The sequence below is a fragment of the Garra rufa genome, chromosome 22 (genome assembly GCF_049309525.1).
Source record: "Garra rufa chromosome 22, GarRuf1.0, whole genome shotgun sequence".
Lineage (NCBI taxonomy): Eukaryota > Metazoa > Chordata > Actinopteri > Cypriniformes > Cyprinidae > Garra > Garra rufa.
Genome location: NC_133382.1, coordinates 42,506,794 through 42,519,725, shown reverse-complemented (window position 1 = coordinate 42,519,725; position 12,932 = coordinate 42,506,794). Strand labels below are relative to the sequence as shown.

Below are 12,932 nucleotides of genomic sequence, written 5' to 3'. Positions count from 1 at the left end.
CAGTTAACCGGTGTCAAAAGGACTTGCACAGGAGTAATGATCAAAAAAGAGTGAGAACCAATCAGAGATCAAGCATTTGTAAACATGAAGTGAGATTGGACGGCTCTGTGTTCTCCTGAACTCCTGCTCATTTCGTTTTCAGAGCACTTGGCAACATTGTAGGCATGAGAAAATCCGCTGACATTTCCTCCTAAACAGCCATGAAAATCCATGATCCTGCCCCCCGCTGAAACCACAAGGACAGCAACAGGTGTGTACACTAATTCAACTGGACACATTGGATCTTATTCGCTGGATTTATTTAATTAAGATTATTAGCCAGCTAGCTAATAGCAGCTAACTTGCTTTTGAAACGCGTTCTGTTGTCATGGCAATCGTACAGGGAAAGTCGTGCACTGACTTCCACCGCGAAGGAATGAAGTACGCTATTATTTTGGTTTAGCCACTACAGGTAGTTCAAAAACAATTATGTTTTATGATTAGTTAGTTCTTCAAAGAATAAAACATGTCCCAAAATACTTTTAGGTTGTTATAAAGTGCCTTAGTTAACGTTACAGTATAATTAATTACAGTGTGAGTGTTACTTCAATGTCACAGGATTTTTCAGAGTCGACTGGACTTTGTTTTCTGCTTCTTGAAATGTCGAAATATCAGATATTCATATTATAATTCACATTTTTATTGTTTTTAATGATTGAGAAGTAATTATAAAGAGTTTGTATGAGTATGTTTCATCTTAATATATTGTTGCCGAGTGTATTGTAACCAACAACTTCATTTAATGTATGCTTGTTTGTTCCATGAACCAACCACTTTTCTCGTCACGTTTGACAAGTAGGGATTGTCTTTCTTCTCTGATTCTTGCTCGCCTCCTGGACTTCATTTTCATGTTCATGTATCAGGTTTAGGTCTCCTGTGTTTCTAATAGGTCACTTGATCTTGAGGTTTCAGCATGTCAGTATGTAAGTATATCCAAGTTGGGCCACCCATCACAGAAGAGGCGAATTTGTTCCTTTTTGTCAGGTATTACGTGCCAGCACCCAGACGACAGCTCGCTGTGGGGAGGATGATAGCCTTCCACTGGACAGATAAAGCTAAGTGGTGTGGACAGGAGAATTTTCCGTCTTAAAGGATTGTGATCTGACTGCCAGGACGGGTTACCGTAAGTGTTGAATTAGCTATCAAATGTGTCCTTTTTTTGGATAAATTGATGTTACAAAAGTCATTATGTGTTTTTCTAGTAATCTTTTGATAAATAACAAAGAAAAAAGTTCTCCTTTAAAATGTTTATATATTTTGTCTTCTCACTGAACAAGGTCACGAAGCCATTTCATTTGAGCTCAGGGCCAAGAGGTCATGGTCAGGATGATCTAGTTCATTAGCTCAGAATACAGTTACATCATGAATGTCTCTCAGGAGTCTTACAAAAGCACCTAAAACTTGAGTTTGGACCACCGTGATGTTGCTTTGTGTGACACTTGATTAAATACTAAAAATATGGGTTAGTTGAAGTATTACGTGACAAAACCTCAATCATGTTGTTGACAGGTGAGGTACTCATCTGTGGAGAGAAATGAGGACAGACACATGATGCTTGAGCATTTTGCCCTTTACATGAGCGCACTCCAGATAGGGTTGATTGAGTTTCACATTGAGGATGTGACATCGGGTAGCGATATTAGATCTTTCGGCTCATAAGTTCTTAAATAGGTGTTTCACTAAATCTAGTTTCTCAGCCTTCGCTCAGTCTTCATCAAACTTTTATGTTGGTTCTCAGAATGGGGACACCGGCGGAGCTCTCAGTGAGTGAAACTTGCAGGTGTGAGCCTGATCCAGGGGTGGAGGGAGAAGGCTGGGGAAGTGACACTCACGCTGAGGCCTGTAACTCACCAATCCCTTTGCCTGCAGCCAATAAGAAGAAAAAGAGAAAGAAGAAGTAAGTCATTTCTATTTTTAGGTATTCATATACACTATTGTTTAAATGTTTGTGGTCAGTAAGACTTTTTTTGGTAAAAAAAAAGAAGCTTATGCTTACCATGGCTGCATTTATTTGATCAAAACTACAGTAAAAATGGTAACATTGTGAAATATTATTTCATTTTAGAAATTGTGATACTTTTTAAAGGATTTTTTGATGAATAAAAAGTTAAAATAAAACTTTAATGTCTTTACTGTCACTTTTGATCCATTAATGCATTCTTGCTGAATAAAAGTATTCAGATCTTGCAAAAAATACTAATCTGAAACTTTTGAATAGTTGACATAACATAATAAAGTAATACTGCAACATGTCACAATAAGGTTCAATTTATTCAAATTTGTTAATGCACTGGCTATCATGAGGTAATAATGAACGATACATTTACAGCATTTATTAATCTAGGTTAATATTAATTTCAGTATATACACTACCAGTCAAAAGTTTTTGAACAGTAATATTTTTAATGTTTTTTGAAGAAGTCTCTTCTGCTCACCAAGCCTGCATTTATTTGATTCAAAGTATAGCAAAAACAGTAAAATTTTGAAATATTTTTAGTATTGAAAATAACTGTTTTCTTTTTGAATATATTTAAAAATCTAATTTATATTTGTGATTTCAAAGCTGAATTTTTAGCATCAATACTCCAGTCACGTGATCCGTCATAAATAAATAAATTAAAAAACGAAATAAAAATAAATAAATAAATAAAATTATACTCACTCCAAGCTTTTAAATGGTATAGTGTATAATGTTACAAAAAAACTGTACTCAACTGTTTTAAATATTAATAATAATAACAAATGTTTCTTAAACAGCAAATCAGCATATGTGACCCTGGACCACAAAACCAGTCATAAGGTTAAATTTGACAAAACTGAGATATATACATCATATACATACATCAAGCTCAATAAATAAGCTTTCTATTGATGTATAGTTTGTTAGGGTAGGACAATATTTGGCCGAGATACATCTATTTGAATATCTGGAATCTAAGGGTGCAAAAAAATCAAAATACTGAGAAAATCACCTTTAAAGTTGTCCAAATTAAGTTCTTAGCAATGCATATTACTAATCAAAAATTACATTTTGATAGGCTTACAGTAGGAATTTTACAAAAAATCTTAATGTAACATGATCTTTACTTAATTTCCTAATGATTTTTGACATAAAAGAAAAATCATTAATTTTGACCCATACTATGTATACAAATATACCCCAGCGACTTAAGACTGGTTTTGTGGTCCAGGGTCACATATTAGAATGATTTCTGAATTATGATCATGTGACATTAGGACTGGAGTAATGATGCTGAATATTTAGCTTTGATCACAGAAATAAATTACATTTATAAAAATATATTCAAATAGAAAGCAGTTATTTTAAAAAGTAAAATATTTCACAATATTACTGCTTTTGCTGTATTTTGGAGCAAAAAAATGCAGGCTTGGTTAATTCCTAAAGTTTTTGGTAAAAAAATATAAGAAATCTTACTGTTAAAAACGTTTGACTGGTAATGCACATTGTTAACGTTTAATGTTGTATAAAATAACAATAGCAAATGATCACGGCCTGGTCCCAGATAGGCAGCAAAAGAATTATAAATGAATGAATCAATACTGTATAATAAACAAACATAAATGAACAATTAACAGAAGTTTTATAAATTAATTTAGATTAATAAATGCAGCATAAATGTTGATCATCATTTGATAAGCTGATATCTAGTGTATTACCCAGCTCAAATCTTTTTAATTTGTTAACTTAAATTAACAATAGTTCTAAACAACATAAGAAGGTACGGGAGCTTTTAACAAAATGATTGTGATTCCTGAACAATGCACAGGTCTGTCTCTTTGTCCTCTTCCTCTTTTTCAGATGACTGTGGATAAATCTCACCAACTGCAAATATGAGAGTGGTACGTTTTTGCTTTGTGATTTTAACTTCAAACATTTATGAATTATGCAAAATTAACTGCAACATTAAAGTTTTGACAATGGCACTTTTTTCTTTTTAAGTGCGTCGTGCTGCTCGCAGATATGGTCTCCGAGAGGCTGCAGAAGGAGAAGACTGGACTCTGTTTTGGACCGACTGCTCTGTCTCTCTAGACAGAGTCATGGATATGAAACGTTACCAGGTGTTTGCTGCCAAAAGTCATTCTCCTCTAATTTAGTGCCCTGTTCAGTTTCACTCATTCCTGCGTGGTTAACAAGATGCTTAAATTTCCCCCTCAGAAAATCAACCATTTTCCTGGCATGAATGAAATCTGCAGGAAGGACTTGCTCGCACGCAACATGAACCGTATGCTGAAACTCTTTCCGAAGGAGTACAACATCTTTCCTCGCACATGGTGCCTCCCTGCAGAGTGAGTCAATTCCACTTCAGTCATACTATCAAGTTACAACCCTTAATGAGCATAAAAAGAACGTTTTAATCTTTTTGCCTTTTCCACCTCATTTCTCAATGTCCTTTAGTTATAGTGACTTCCAAGCCTACACCAGAGCCAAAAAGCACAAAACGTATATCTGCAAGCCAGACTCAGGTTGCCAAGGTCGTGGTATCTATCTTACCAAGTCCAACAAAGATATTCGGCCAGGAGAACACATGATTTGCCAGGTCTACATATCCAAGGTATATTCATGAATTCTAATATCCAGTTAGATTTAAAATAAATACATAAAAAGTCTTCATTTATTTTTAAAATGAATCTTTGTTTCTGCAGCCTTTCATCATTGATGGGTTCAAGTTTGACTTGCGCATTTATGTATTAGTGACAAGCTGTGACCCCTTCCGTATCTTCATGTACAATGAAGGACTAGTCCGTTTCTGCACCACTCAATATACAGAGCCCACTGGAAGCAATTTGGTGAGGGGCAACAGTTGCATTCTAGTAGCTATTAAAGGCATAGTTCACCCAAAAAAGCAAATTCTGTCATTAATTAATGAAATCGGAGAGCTTTGTGACCCTCCATAGACAGCAAGGGTCCTACCACGTTCATTTTGGGGAGTACCACGATGCATGCGTGTGTTCTTGGTAACTTTCTGGACCTTGAACAGAAAGCTCTCGAATTTCATCAAAAATGTCTCAGTTTGTGTTCTGAAGATGAACAAAAGTCGTAAAGATTTGGAACCACATGAGGGTAATTAATTGATAACAGAATTTTCAAATTTGAGTGTACTATCCCTTTAATATTGCTTAAAGCACACTGGTTAATAGAAAATCTATAAAAAATTGCTTGTAATGAAATATTGATTCTTCAATTTCCATGTCTTCCCAACTCTACAGGAGGATGTTTGCATGCACTTGACTAACTATGCCATCAATAAGCATAGTGAAAACTTTGTACGTGATGAAGATACCGGCAGCAAACGGTAATCTACGTGTTCTCGCAGATGATGATTTTCAGCTATTTTCCTTTAAAGCTGCACAGAACAACCATTTTTCAATTACATCCTCATAGGAAACTCTCTAGCTTTAAGACTCACATGGAAGGCATGAGCTATGACACTGAGAAGATGTGGACGGACATTGAGGATGTCATCATTAAGACACTAATATCAGCCCACCCCATTCTCAAACACAATTACCACACCTGCTTCCCCAATCATGCATCCGGAAGTGCCTGCTTTGAGATCCTGGGATTTGATGTGATACTGGACCGTCGACTTAAACCTTGGCTTCTTGAGGTATGGGTTCCTTTTGATGTAGTTCAGACCATTTTTGTGACTTTTTGACGTAACAAAAGCTATATTAATTGCTTTTATTCTAGCTGTACTCTCTTAAAAATAAAGGTTCTTTATTGGCATTGATGGTTCCATGAAGAGCCTTGAACATCCATGGAACCTTTCAAATGCAGAAAAGGTTCTTTATAGTGGAAAAAGGTTCTTTAGATTTTTAAAATGTTCTTCAAAATTTTTGTTTTAAGAATTGTTCACTGAAAGGTTCAAAAATGGATTTCTATGCCATCACTGCAAAAACACTCTTTTGGAACCTTTATGTTTAAGAGTGGCAACCTTTCAAACTGTGTCTTCAGGTCAACCATTCGCCCAGCTTCACCACAGACTCCCGTTTAGACCGTGAGGTAAAGGACAGCCTGCTGTATGACACTTTGGTGCTGATTAACCTGGGGGCCTGTGACCGCAGGAAAATTACAGAGGAGGAGAAACGCCGGGTAAAGGAAAGACTCCAGCAGAACCGCTCTAGAGAAGCCAGGTACCACAAAAACCACAGCTGCACTTAAAAACAGTGCTAGTATACGAAAGCCTATTTGCACCACGGAACAAAAAATATGTAATTTCGGACTTTATTTCTTGTAATTCAGAGTTTATAACTTAACATTTTTAGATAACGGGTAAGTTCACCCCAAAATGAAAATTCTGTCATTAATTACCCTCATCTCGTTCCAAACCCATAAGACCTTTGTTCATCTTCTGAACAAGTTAAGATATTTTTGATGAAATCTGAGAGCTTTGAGCTTATGTGTCGAAGACTGACGCAGAAGAGAAGAAATTGTTGCATAAAGTCGCTATTTTTGTTTTCTTTGTGTATGAAAAGTATTCTTGTGGCTTCATAAAATTCATTTTTGAACCACTAATGTCACATGGACTATTTTAACGATGTCCTTACTACCTGTCTGGGCTTTAAATGGGTCAGAAAGCTCTTGGATTTCATCAAAAATATCTTAATTTCTGTTCCAAAGATGAACAAAGGTCTTACAGGTTTGGAATGACATGAGGGCGAGTAATTAATGACAGAATTTAAATTTTTGGGTGACCATCTCATAATTCATTGTGGGACCCTGTTAAGATATTAGGGATGAACAGATGGATTTTGGAATTCAAACTTTTTTCTTCGAATTGGGAGTTTATATCTCGTAATTCTGGCTTATTTCTTCTCGGAAATTTGAGTTAACTTCTCACATTACTGATTCTTTCAAGAACAGTTCTGGGAGTAGTAAGATGTAAACTCAGAAATCAGAGAAATCAGATAATTTACAAATTATATATAAACTCACAATTCTGAGAAAAAAAACTAAATTGTGAGATGTTAACTCAACATTGTGAAAAATAAAAATTAAGATACAATGTTGCAATCAGTGTTTTGCTTTGAAAATGTAATAGCTTACAGAAGTTACCCTATTTAAAATCTAATAAGTAGTGTACGTATTTCATAAAATAATGTAACTGATTACATTTGATTACTTTTCTACATTTTTTCACATTTTTTTTCTAAACTGTAGCATTTTAAAGCATTTTAAAACATTTGAAGCAGACAGGATTAACCTAACAGTACAATTCATCGCTGATTTTTAAAATCCCTAATCACTTGAATTAAGATTATAATAATTTAATTTTAAAGCATAGCCACTATAAAATCAGACTTTAGCACCTCTTTTTACTTTGAGATTGTTCTGAGGTTAAATAGAGATTTAACATCATTACAAGATATATTTAGTATAACAAGATACTGTTTTTCGAAGTCAAATCTTTGTGGAGCTATAACAGCAAACACTAGCATCTAATGCCCTGGGGGAAAAACAGTGAATCTTATCAAATAAAGCATATACATAAACTAGAAAATATAGCAGTTATCAAATAAGCATGTCATCTATTCTGTGTCCTAAACTCCTGAAACATTGACTGCTCTAAAATATGAGACACCAATGCAATTTGGGAAAGAAATCAATCAAATCTGTACACTCTCAGAAAAAAAAGTACAAAAGCTGTCACTGGGGCAGTACCCTTCTAAAAGTTTTATTTTTGTACCTTTTTTACCCCTAAAGGGTGCATATAACTACCTTAAAGGAACATAATAGTACCTAAAGTGTACACATTATTACCTAAATGCTTCTGATTTGTTTCATTTTTCCAGTAACAGCTTTTGTACCTTCTTACTGAGACTGTTTGTGTGAAAATAATCGTTAACATTTTCATAAGTAACTGTAATTTAATTGAACAGATTACAGTTACATTTATTTTGCTATTAAATTACGTAATTCTGTTACATGTTACTAGTTACTACCCAACGCTGGTCGCAAATACTTTTTTTATTTCATGGCAGAAATGGGCTCACATACTAGCTATACAATAACTGTGTAGTAGCCAACATCTTACATCAACTTCCCTGTGTTGTGCCTCACAAGGAATGAGGAGCTTCGTCAGTCACAGGCTGCTAGTGTGGAGCAGATGGAGAAATATGAAGCAAAACACATGGGTGGATTCCGACGGATCTTCCCTCGGGAAGGAGGGGAGAAATATGAAAAGTATTTTCAGCACAGCAGCTCTCTCTTCCAGGACACTGCAGCCTCCAAAGCCAGAGAGGAGTGTGCCAGGTGTGCGAATATTGCACATACATAACATATCGAGCTCATTTTAAACAACAGCAGAAGAAAAAAAATCAATTCAAAATGTGTGTATCTGTAGGCAACAGCTTCAGGAATTGCGTCTGAAGCAGGAACAGAAAGAACGGGAAAAGAAGGGAACACGTAAGCAGGATCTTCAAGGAGAATCTGCAGGTGAAAGAGCAAAACCAAGAAGAATTCAACCCCCATGCCAAAACCCTGTTTCAGTGAGTCATTCTTTTTAACTCTGTTAATAATAATTGTTTACATTATTCATTGTGTATTGCAAGTTTCCTTGGTTGACTAATCATTCACTTCCTTTGAACTACCACTAGAGGGACCCTGGTGTCTATATTTGAGCTCATGATCTAATGAATTCCATATGGTGTCATCTGTTTCTTTAGCTTCCATCTATGCTGGAGCAGACCACCTTGAGGGGAGAGACACCTGTTGCTCTTGACCTAATAGAGGAAGAGGAAGCAGAGAGAGTCAATGAACTTAACCAGCGAGAGACTCTGCTGCTGAACATGGGTGTGGTGAACCAAGTGCGCCAGCTACTTCAAAGTGCCAATCATTTTACAGAACTTTTCAACCACTCACACGAACAAACCGGCTTTCCCTCACACTGCAGACATGATCACAAGGTATGTGAGCAAAAAAAAATTATTAAAGGGATGGTTCATCCAGGAAAAACGCATGATGTTTCACACCTGTGTAATTTTATTCTGGAAGGAACATAAAGATATTTTGAAAAATGTCTCTTTTTTGTCAAATGAACGTCAATAGAGTCCAAATGCAGTGTTATTTTAGTATTATTTATATACAGTAACAGAATGTATTAATATTTTGAAATAGCTTTTAATTATTTGCCATTTTCATTTTAATTTCAGTTTAGGTTATAGTTATATTTAATGTGCCTTTGTCATTTTATCAGGTTTTTTTTGGTTATATTTTGATGTAGCTTCTTTTTTTTTGTGACCCTGGACCACAAAACCAGTCATAAGAGTCAGTTTTATTTGAGATTGAGATTTATACATCAATTGAAAGCTGAATAAATAAGCCTTCCATTTATGCATAGTTTGTTAGGATAGGGCAATATTTCAACATACAACTGCAAAAAATCAAAATATTGAGAAAATCGCCTTCAAAGTTGTCCAAATGAAGTTCTTAGCAATCCATATTACTAATACAAATTTAAGTTTGGATATATTTACGATAGGAAATTTACTAAAAATCTTAATGGAACATGACTTCACCTAATATCCTGATCATTTTGGCATAAAAGAAAAATCTATCATTTTGACCTATACAATGTATTTTTGGCTATTGCTACAAATATACCTGTGCTACTTAAGGCTGATTTTGTGCTCACATTTTCCTATTTAAACATCATTATTTTAATTAAAATGTTTAATTTTCAGTTGAATTTTTACATTTAGGTTTTTCATAATTATATTTTGTTTTGTTTTAGCTTTAAACGCAAGTTTTAATGGTTTTAGATTTAGTTTAGTTGTTTCATTATATATATGTGACCCTGGACCACAAAACCAGTCATAAGGTTAAATTTTACAAAACTGAGATATATACATCATATGAAAGCTCAATAAATAAGCTTTCTATTGATGTATGGTTTGTTAGGATAGGACAATATTTGGCCGAGATACATCTATTCGAAAATCTGAAATCTAAGGGTGCAAAAAATCTAAATACTGAGAAAATCACCTTTAAAGATCTCCAAATTAAGTTCTTAACAATGCATATTACTAATCAAAAATTACATTTGGATAGGTTTACAGTAGGAATTTTACAAAAAATCTTCATGGAACATGATCTTTACTTAATTTCCTAATGATTTTTGACATAAATGAAAAATCAATAATTTTGACCCATACAATGTATTTTTGGCTATTGCTACAAATATACCCCAGCGACTTAAAACTGTTTTTGTGGTCCAGGGTCACATATAATATACAATGTATGTATATTTTATTTGACCCTTTATTCTAATTCTATTCTTAAAAAAAAAATTTAAAAACTTGCCCTTTTAGACTTATTCTCTATTAATTTACTTTCTGCTTGTTTCCTAAAAAAAATGAACTAACACTAGCTTCTCTGTTTTTGAAGTATTCTATCTCTATTAATTTACTTACTGCTTTTTTTCTTAAAAAATAAAATAAATAAATAAATAACACTAGCTTCTCTGTTCTTGTTGTATTTTATCTATCTATTTTGAGGCCTCTTACACTAGCTTGCTTTTTATTCTATTTTCCTTTTATTTATTATTTAAAAAAAATTGATATGTGTACTGCGTTAAAGGAACACTCCACTTTTTTTGGAAATAGGCTCATTCTCCAACTCCCCCTGAGTTAATAAGTTTTACCGTTTTGAAATCCATTCAGCCGTTATCCTGTTCTGGCTATATATAAGCATAAGCTTAGCATAGATCATTGAATCCTTTTAGACCAATAGCATCGCGTTCAAAAATGACCAACGAGTTTCGATATTTGTCCTGTTTAAAACTTGATTCTTCTGTAGTTATATTGTGTACTAAGACCGGCGGAAAATGTAAAGCTGCGATTTTCTAGGCCAATAAGATTAGGAACTACACTCCCATTCCGGCGTAATAGTCAAGGAAGTTTGCTGCCGTAACATGGCCGAAGCAGGCGCAGTAATATCACGCAGCACATGTACAAATGCCGCCAGTATTAGTACATGATATAACTACAGAAGAGTCAAGTTTTAAATAGGAAAACGAAACTCGTTGGTCATTTTTGAACGCGATGCTGTTGGTCTAATATGATTCAATGATCTATGCTAAGCTATGCTAAAAGTGATATTTGCCAGAACAGGAGAACGGCTGAATGGATTTCAAAATGGTAAAACTCAACTTATTAACTGGAGTGTTCCTTTAAGCTAAATGAGACATGTTATTGCTCTTTTGTTGTTTTTGATTGCTTCCATTGTCCTTTGCTTTGGATAAAAGCGTCTGCTAAATGTCTAAATGTCATGTAAATGTGAATATAAAAACAGTTAAAACATTCTTCAAAATATTTTACTTTGTGTTCTGCAGAAAGAAGTAAGCAGATTCTCCTCTTTTACTGGACATGCCTTAAAATAAAATGTTTCTGCTTTCTCTATCCAGTTGGACTCCATTGCAGAGATTTCTTTCAGGCAGAAGAACCTCTGCACTATGATGCAGCAGCAAGTGTCTACAAAAGCCAAGCCCTGCCTGCAGTATATACATTCCCAGCCACTGCAGAACCGAAAGCCATGGCCCTCTCTAGAAAATGGTCTGCTCCAACCAGTCCAGACTGAATCGGGAGGTCTGAAACACTGTGGTGCGGAAGAAACGGCAGCGTCGAATGCAGAGCGGCAGGCATCTACATGTCTAATAAAAGCTACTAGTGCTCAGCGGATACCTTTGACAAGTAATTAACGTTTTGAATACTTTTTGGGCTGTGCAGTTGAAGTAAAAAGTTTACATACAACTTGAAGAATGTGCTTCCTTCTGAAGCATCAGTGAGTGTTTGAATCCTCTGTAATAGTTGCATATGAGTCTCTCAGTGTGAAAAGAAGGATCTTATAATCATACAGTCATTGTTGGAAAGAGAGAAAAAAAAACTAAGAATTTGTTAATTTGGCTCATGAACAACTATCACTACACAGAAAAAAACACAGCTGTTGATCATTCAGGTTTTCACTTTTGAATGGGGTCATTTTTATAAATTCAGCTATTATTTTTCTTGTGGACTATATGTAAACATCTTTTATGTGAAAAATCTTATTCAGGTCAGTACTAAATAAAAAAATAACATGCATTTTGTAAGATCCCTCTTATTTTGGCAAAATAATTAACATTTTGCACATTCTGCAAGGTGTATGTAAACTTTTAACCTCTTTTATTTCTCTGCTTTACAGTAAATGGGTCTTTCGCTTGGCGTCATGGCAGCTTGAGTTCCTCCTTGGCTGAGTCGAGAGCGAGAGCGTCAATGCTAGGAGTGCCTCCCCTCGTTCTAGGGCGACCGCAGGGTGCCACGATGTTCCGTGACCCCAAATCTCTCTACGTCATTTCCACCCCTGCTCCTCTTGTCCCAAGACCACACCTCTCCCACGGCCTTCGAAAGGACCCTCGCAGAGTCCCTCCGCATGAGCACAGCCACTGACCCAGGGTGTGTACAAGCTCAACTCAACCAAGTAATTCAATAAAAATTAGTATGGAGGATACAAAGGAAGGTGTTCAGATGTCAGAGGTTAATCAAGAATAGAAGGTGAGAAGGTCTGTATTCAGTACTGAAAATGTGAAATTCTCTCTATTTTCAGTACTGTAACTTGGTTAGAGTTAGTCAGGGAACTTGACTAAATGGACAATGAAGTGGGCTGGTGCCTACTGTAGCCTTTTGTGTTTTTTCTTACTATGCATTCACAGTCTGAAAGAAGCCATACGTGAATGATTTTAATATAAATTAATGTGAACACTTTTAACACAGTCTTTGTAAGCTATTTTCATGACATTTTCATGTCATACTGAGCCAATATAAATAAACATTCAATAAAATGTTTTATAGTATTTTGTTTTATTAGTTCTAGCATCCACTTTTTGGTAAATTTT

The 12,932-nt window shown here is 35.1% G+C and overlaps 1 protein-coding gene across 1 annotated transcript; it reads left to right on the top strand.

Annotated features, from left to right (window-relative positions):
* The first annotated feature begins 3,420 nt into the window (after positions 1 to 3,420).
* On the top strand, positions 3,421 to 12,592 carry LOC141298053 (tubulin polyglutamylase ttll6-like). Its single transcript, XM_073828560.1, has 13 exons — positions 3,421 to 3,900; positions 4,001 to 4,119; positions 4,217 to 4,347; positions 4,457 to 4,613; positions 4,705 to 4,848; positions 5,269 to 5,354; positions 5,444 to 5,669; positions 6,017 to 6,195; positions 8,126 to 8,314; positions 8,406 to 8,550; positions 8,728 to 8,967; positions 11,466 to 11,751; positions 12,242 to 12,592. The coding sequence occupies exons 2-13, from the start codon at positions 4,099 to 4,101 to the stop codon at positions 12,484 to 12,486; spliced, it is 2,049 nt and encodes a 682-aa protein (XP_073684661.1). The 5' UTR covers positions 3,421 to 3,900; positions 4,001 to 4,098; the 3' UTR covers positions 12,487 to 12,592.
* The last annotated feature ends 340 nt before the right edge of the window (positions 12,593 to 12,932 follow it).